Source organism: Nanorana parkeri, unplaced genomic scaffold (genome assembly GCF_000935625.1).
Source record: "Nanorana parkeri isolate BGI_ZX_2015 unplaced genomic scaffold, ASM93562v1 scaffold1966, whole genome shotgun sequence".
Classification (NCBI taxonomy): Eukaryota; Metazoa; Chordata; class Amphibia; order Anura; family Dicroglossidae; genus Nanorana; species Nanorana parkeri.
In genome coordinates, this window is record NW_017308234.1 from 183,868 (window position 1) to 190,714 (window position 6,847).

General features: G+C 51.8%; 1 protein-coding gene across 1 annotated transcript in view; it reads right to left on the minus strand.

Annotated features, from left to right (window-relative positions):
* DOCK3 (dedicator of cytokinesis 3) overlaps nt 1–6,847 on the minus strand; it is a 99,500-nt gene that overhangs the window by 68,899 nt on the left and 23,754 nt on the right. Inside the window, exons 4-8 of the mRNA XM_018572194.1 lie at nt 6,392–6,540; nt 5,958–6,042; nt 3,163–3,204; nt 492–643; nt 302–383 (exon numbers count right to left, since the gene is read on the minus strand). Coding sequence (XP_018427696.1) covers nt 302–383; nt 492–643; nt 3,163–3,204; nt 5,958–6,042; nt 6,392–6,540 — 510 coding nt within the window. The remainder of the gene's footprint in view (nt 1–301; nt 384–491; nt 644–3,162; nt 3,205–5,957; nt 6,043–6,391; nt 6,541–6,847) is intronic.

Genomic DNA, 6,847 nt, shown 5'->3' on the forward strand with positions numbered 1-6,847 from the left:
GGCAGTCGTCATACATAAAGGGGCCTCCAGGGGGCGCTCTCAGGATACATTGGAGAGAAGGAGCTCCATGCCAAGAGCCGAGAGTCCCAATATCTTTATTTCATTATAATAAAATGTGTTCTGGGGGGTTCTGAAGGGCTCCAGAAGGAAACAATGCAACGCCAGGATCCGAATGGGTCACATAATGGCTGCGGCCTCGCAATGGGGTGCAGAACATGGTTCTTATTTTACCTTTTTACCTTTTTTTTTTCTGGTTCACCGGAAACAAATAGAAATCCTTTACTTTAACGTCCAGACGTACCGTGAACAGCGCTGAGAGCCTCTCCGGCTTGTCGGGGTTCCTCGGCCCGCCGTTCTTGTTCAGTCTCACCATAAACCTCTCGCTAGGAAAGAGAACAAACAGAGAGAGAGCGTTCAGCGTGACAGCGACGCTCAGGTGACGGCGCCGGAGGACGACAGGGATGGCAGGCGGTCGGCCGGGCGAGCATCACCTGATCTGACGGGCTTCCCTCATGTCGTACAGCGAGAAGAACAGGTCCACGTCCTCCCCGATGTTGCTGTGTGTGAAGCTCTTCAGGTTGAGGAGCAGGTGGTGAGGCACCGGGGCGCGGGGCTCCTTGTGACGCTGCCGCAGGGTGTCCGCCTGTGACGGGGGAAAGCGGGTCAGCCGTCAGGACGGAGGTTCTGATAGAAGACTGAAGGGGAGGACGGAGGTTCAGATAGAAGACTGAAGGGGAGGACGGAGGGCAGATAGAAGACTGAAGGGGAGGACGGAGGGCAGATAGAAGACTGAAGGGGAGGACGGAGGGCAGATAGAAGACTGAAGGGGAGGACGGAGGGCAGATAGAAGACTGAAGGGGAGGACGGAGGGCAGATAGAAGACTGAAGGGGAGGACGGAGGGCAGATAGAAGACTGAAGGGGAGGACGGAGGGCAGATAGAAGACTGAAGGGGAGGACGGAGGGCAGATAGAAGACTGAAGGGGAGGACGGAGGGCAGATAGAAGACTGAAGGGGAGGACGGAGGGCAGATAGAAGACTGAAGGGGAGGACGGAGGGCAGATAGAAGACTGAAGGGGAGGACGGAGGGCAGATAGAAGACTGAAGGGGAGGACGGAGGGCAGATAGAAGACTGAAGGGGAGGACGGAGGGCAGATAGAAGACTGAAGGGGAGGACGGAGGGCAGATAGAAGACTGAAGGGGAGGACGGAGGGCAGATAGAAGACTGAAGGGGAGGACGGAGGGCAGATAGAAGACTGAAGGGGAGGACGGAGGGCAGATAGAAGACTGAAGGGGAGGACGGAGGGCAGATAGAAGACTGAAGGGGAGGACGGAGGGCAGATAGAAGACTGAAGGGGAGGACGGAGGGCAGATAGAAGACTGAAGGGGAGGACGGAGGGCAGATAGAAGACTGAAGGGGAGGACGGAGGGCAGATAGAAGACTGAAGGGGAGGACGGAGGGCAGATAGAAGACTGAAGGGGAGGACGGAGGGCAGATAGAAGACTGAAGGGGAGGACGGAGGGCAGATAGAAGACTGAAGGGGAGGACGGAGGGCAGATAGAAGACTGAAGGGGAGGACGGAGGGCAGATAGAAGACTGAAGGGGAGGACGGAGGGCAGATAGAAGACTGAAGGGGAGGACGGAGGGCAGATAGAAGACTGAAGGGGAGGACGGAGGGCAGATAGAAGACTGAAGGGGAGGACGGAGGGCAGATAGAAGACTGAAGGGGAGGACGGAGGGCAGATAGAAGACTGAAGGGGAGGACGGAGGGCAGATAGAAGACTGAAGGGGAGGACGGAGGGCAGATAGAAGACTGAAGGGGAGGACGGAGGGCAGATAGAAGACTGAAGGGGAGGACGGAGGGCAGATAGAAGACTGAAGGGGAGGACGGAGGGCAGATAGAAGACTGAAGGGGAGGACGGAGGGCAGATAGAAGACTGAAGGGGAGGACGGAGGGCAGATAGAAGACTGAAGGGGAGGACGGAGGGCAGATAGAAGACTGAAGGGGAGGACGGAGGGCAGATAGAAGACTGAAGGGGAGGACGGAGGGCAGATAGAAGACTGAAGGGGAGGACGGAGGGCAGATAGAAGACTGAAGGGGAGGACGGAGGGCAGATAGAAGACTGAAGGGGAGGACGGAGGGCAGATAGAAGACTGAAGGGGAGGACGGAGGGCAGATAGAAGACTGAAGGGGAGGACGGAGGGCAGATAGAAGACTGAAGGGGAGGACGGAGGGCAGATAGAAGACTGAAGGGGAGGACGGAGGGCAGATAGAAGACTGAAGGGGAGGACGGAGGGCAGATAGAAGACTGAAGGGGAGGACGGAGGGCAGATAGAAGACTGAAGGGGAGGACGGAGGGCAGATAGAAGACTGAAGGGGAGGACGGAGGGCAGATAGAAGACTGAAGGGGAGGACGGAGGGCAGATAGAAGACTGAAGGGGAGGACGGAGGGCAGATAGAAGACTGAAGGGGAGGACGGAGGGCAGATAGAAGACTGAAGGGGAGGACGGAGGGCAGATAGAAGACTGAAGGGGAGGACGGAGGGCAGATAGAAGACTGAAGGGGAGGACGGAGGGCAGATAGAAGACTGAAGGGGAGGACGGAGGGCAGATAGAAGACTGAAGGGGAGGACGGAGGGCAGATAGAAGACTGAAGGGGAGGACGGAGGGCAGATAGAAGACTGAAGGGGAGGACGGAGGGCAGATAGAAGACTGAAGGGGAGGACGGAGGGCAGATAGAAGACTGAAGGGGAGGACGGAGGGCAGATAGAAGACTGAAGGGGAGGTCGGAGGTCAGATAGAAGACTAAAGGGGAGGTCGGAGGTCAGATATAAGGCTGATACATATATATAAAACTTTCAGAATATTATTTCTTTGAATACATTGTTTCTACAATATGATGATACGTTTTCTGTGTTCGGTCTCCTTCCTGATCCCATGCAGTCCGGTGGAATTGGGGCAGATCTATTAATAAACATTCCCTTTGTCAGGTCAGTGGGTTCCGGTGCGCCGGCGCCGTCTTCTCGCCGCGGGAGCTCAGAGACCTGAGCCCGTCAGTGGAATGGTAATGACCTCCCCGCACCCTCACTCGCCCTGACAGCATTTTATCGCTAACCTCCTTCCCGGCTCCTCTTCTGTCTCCGTCACACGCCGCCCCTCTCACCTGATTGGTGCTCTGCTGGACGCTGTGTCGGCTTGACAGATGCTGCGGAGAAAATTACACACTGTCAGTGCGACGAGGTTCATCGGCCGGCCGGAGCGACGTCACAGCCACACAGATAAAAAATACCCATACGGGGCAAATATTACCTGCTGGAGGAATATTGAAGTAATGCACCTACTCCTGTGACCCTCCGCCACCCCCACCATACCAGGAACATACCCCAATATTTAGACCCCCACCATACCTGGATCATACCCCAGCATTTATACCCCCCACCATACCAGGAACATACCCGAGTATATATACCCCCATCATACCAGGAACATACCCCAGCATTTATACCCCCCACCATACCAGGAACATACCCGAGTATATATACCCCCATCATACCAGGAACATACCCCAGCATTTATATCCACACAGGTGGCACAGACACCATAATTCAATTGTCCAAGAACAGGATGGGTGGAATGACATTTGTGGAGCCCCCTGTTCTAGTTCCATAATCCCATCCTTGGTATCAGGGGGTCTGCACAGGTGTTAATCTGTCAGTTTACATTGCTGAAGGTGTGACGTGTCGTCAAATCACAGAGTTAGAGATGACAAATTAGCATAATGTGTAGAAGACAGATGGTGTTGAAGGCCCCCCCCACCCCTGCTCAGGGATGAGCGTTCCAGTCTGACAATGATGGCTTCTTCCATGCCTATTGAGAACCAGTTGTCTTCTCTGTCGAAAAACATGCACCTCTCCTCCAAAGAATGCCTCTTCCATAAGGATAGGAAGACTGCTGAGCCCCGGCCTGGAGAATTTGTCCACCTGTGTTGAGTCATTTGTTGGTGAGAGGATGTTTGGTCTCCCCAATGTTCAGGTCTTTCCATTCCTCACTACACTGCACTGCATAGACCACGTTCCTTGGCTTGTGTTTGGGTGTTGGGTCTTCAGGGTGTTCAAGCTTCTGTCTCAGTGTATTGCTGGGCTTGAGAGACACGGGGATGTGAACTTCCTTAAAGATCCTCCTGAGTTTCTCCAACTCTCCTACATACGGGAGACATGACTCCTTGGATTACTGAGAGGTTCTGCGTCTCCCCTCTCTTTGATGGTCCCGTGTTTTTGCTTTTCCTGACACTCTTCAACATTACAGAACAAGTCAAGCTGAATGTGACCGGCTACTACTAACTCAACCATGAGCTGGATACATAGGAACCTTCACCGTCATGGAGTGAGCGAGGTCACAGGCATCAATGGGAAATCATAAGAGCCAATCTCCTGTTGTGTTTGTATTTTTGTGTTGGATGGACGGAGAACATTGTATCTTTACAGTAAGATCAGTTAGGGTCCGGAACTCACTGCCGCAGGCGGTGATTTCAGCCAAGAGTGTAGATTTGTTCAAGAAACGTTTGGACAATTTCTTGAGGGACCGTAATATCCAGGGATACCAGTATCCCTAAGAATGAGATGATGCGTGGACCTATATGGGTTGGACTTGATGGACATATGTCTTTATTCAACCCAATACTATGTAACTATGTAACTATTGTGACAGGGTACACGACTCTGTGTATGTCAGTGAGAGGTTGAAAAGGGCAGCTTTCCCTGGCTAGGAAAGGGTTAAGCCTGGCCCCAAAGGTAAACCTCCTCTCTTTCTCTCTCTCTATTAATTAGCCTGCACCTGATAGTGACTGGGAGGGAGTGAGAGCTCAGAGTGAGATCCAGGCTGCACTGGATGGACACAGACTGGAGAGTGTCTGCATATCTGGGGAATAAGGTCTGTCAGAACAATTGTTTGTATTGGACTGTGGTTTTTGTCCATTTATACTGGAAGCTGGAATAGCCGCTCCAGTAGGACGTAGTGAGGGACACTACTGTTTAGTTAGCCTCCTAAGGTGGAGTAGGCCTTTTTATTTGTGTTACTTTTTCGTTGGATGCAATAAAGCTGCATTTATTGCCATTACTGTTTAAAGACCAGTGACTTTCCTACACTATGTATCATAAAGATACAGTAATATTATTGAGACTGGGAAAAGGAGATTCAGGTATTGGGTGAAAGGCTGCGGATGGGCCTCGATGGGGCAAACACTGCTGAAGAAACTCCAAGCAACCTCTTGAGAAGCCATCAGGTCCCACAGAACCTTGGTTCAGCAAGGCCACCCTACAGTATGCAGCCATATGGAAAGTAATCATGAAGTACACATCCTATGAATGTATAAATAAATATTCCCCAAAGAATACATCTATATGTCCCTGATACAGCCATACATCTTACCAGTCTGGTGTGCTCATGGCCGGTGGGGAAGGGTATGCAGAGGGACTTTACACGTTTGTGTCCTAGATAAGTCATAGATAAAGATGGTGAATGTGCCCCAATATCTATGTGGTCGGTGGCTTATCCAACTCGTATGGTAACAATCTTGTTCCCTTTTATCTATAGAAAAGGAACGGGCAGAGCTTTCCTTCTAAACTTTCCTGATGCAATGATGTTGCTATTGGTCCGAGGTGCTCATACACCCAATACCGACAAGAGCTGATCTGAATGGTAATGCTGGTACGTGGGCCATTCGTGGAAACCTTCCCTCGCCATCCCAGCGCTGCTCTACTGTGAGCGGAAGGTGCCGGGTCGCCTGTTGATTTATCCCGCCATGAAAACACATCCAGTTCATTGACTGTCTCCAGTTTGGAGTCTATCAGGAGAGGAACCCCGCCAGTGATGCCCCCCTCATGACTTGTAGTCCCACCACTGTGACAGTGATAGACTGGCCAAGGCCAGCAAGCCCCAGAGAATCCCGTTGTTACTCACCATCTTGTATAAGTCGGAGACGCTGATCTGGTCAGAATCGACCACTTCAAACTCCTTACGGGGCACTAAGTCCAGACCAAGGTGCCTGGGGGGGGACAGGGAGAAGCCAATGAGGAAATCATGGAACCCACCAAAAGTTACATAGTTACCGCGGATGAAAAGTAAACCCAATTTAATTCATTATTCAAAAAGTTATTATTTTGATTCATTCAATATTAGTATAACGCTGCCAGGTCCATCTACCACTCTAGGCACAGGCCCATCAGTGTCCTATGGCAGATACAGTCCTATGGCCATTACCCATCTAACATCATGGCTCCACTCATTTATGGTCCTTTAATAACCTCTATTCTGTGTTCTGTAATAAATAATGAACTGACAACCATTGTGACCCACGCAGCCTATAAAGGGAGAACTCCGATGGACATACTCACTCATTGCCCCAGTCCAGTCGGACGGTAAGGTGTCGCTTGACCTCTCGTAGTTGGTCCTGAGTCAGGTGACCCGACAGCAGCTGCCTGCGCAGGTCAATCACCTCGTTCATGACATGGCGCAGCTTGTAGAAGAGGTCGACCTTGTGTTTCTGGTGTCAGAAGAGAAGGGAAGGGAAGACGATGGAAAAGAAGAAGAGGGTAAAAGATGGAGCACAGAAAATGTGTGTGGGACGTGAAATACAGGAGAGGGAGAGAGAGCGCGCGCGTAAAGAAGGGGAGAGAAGAGAGGGAGAGAGGAGCGGGAGAGAACATAGAGGAGAGAGAGAGAGAGGAGAGAGAGAGAGAAAGAAGGAGAGAGAGAGAGAGGGAGGAGGAGAGAGAGAGAGAGGAGGAGGAGGAGAGAGAGAGGGAGGAGGAGAGAGAGAGGGAGGAGGAGAGAGAGAGAGAGAGAGAGAG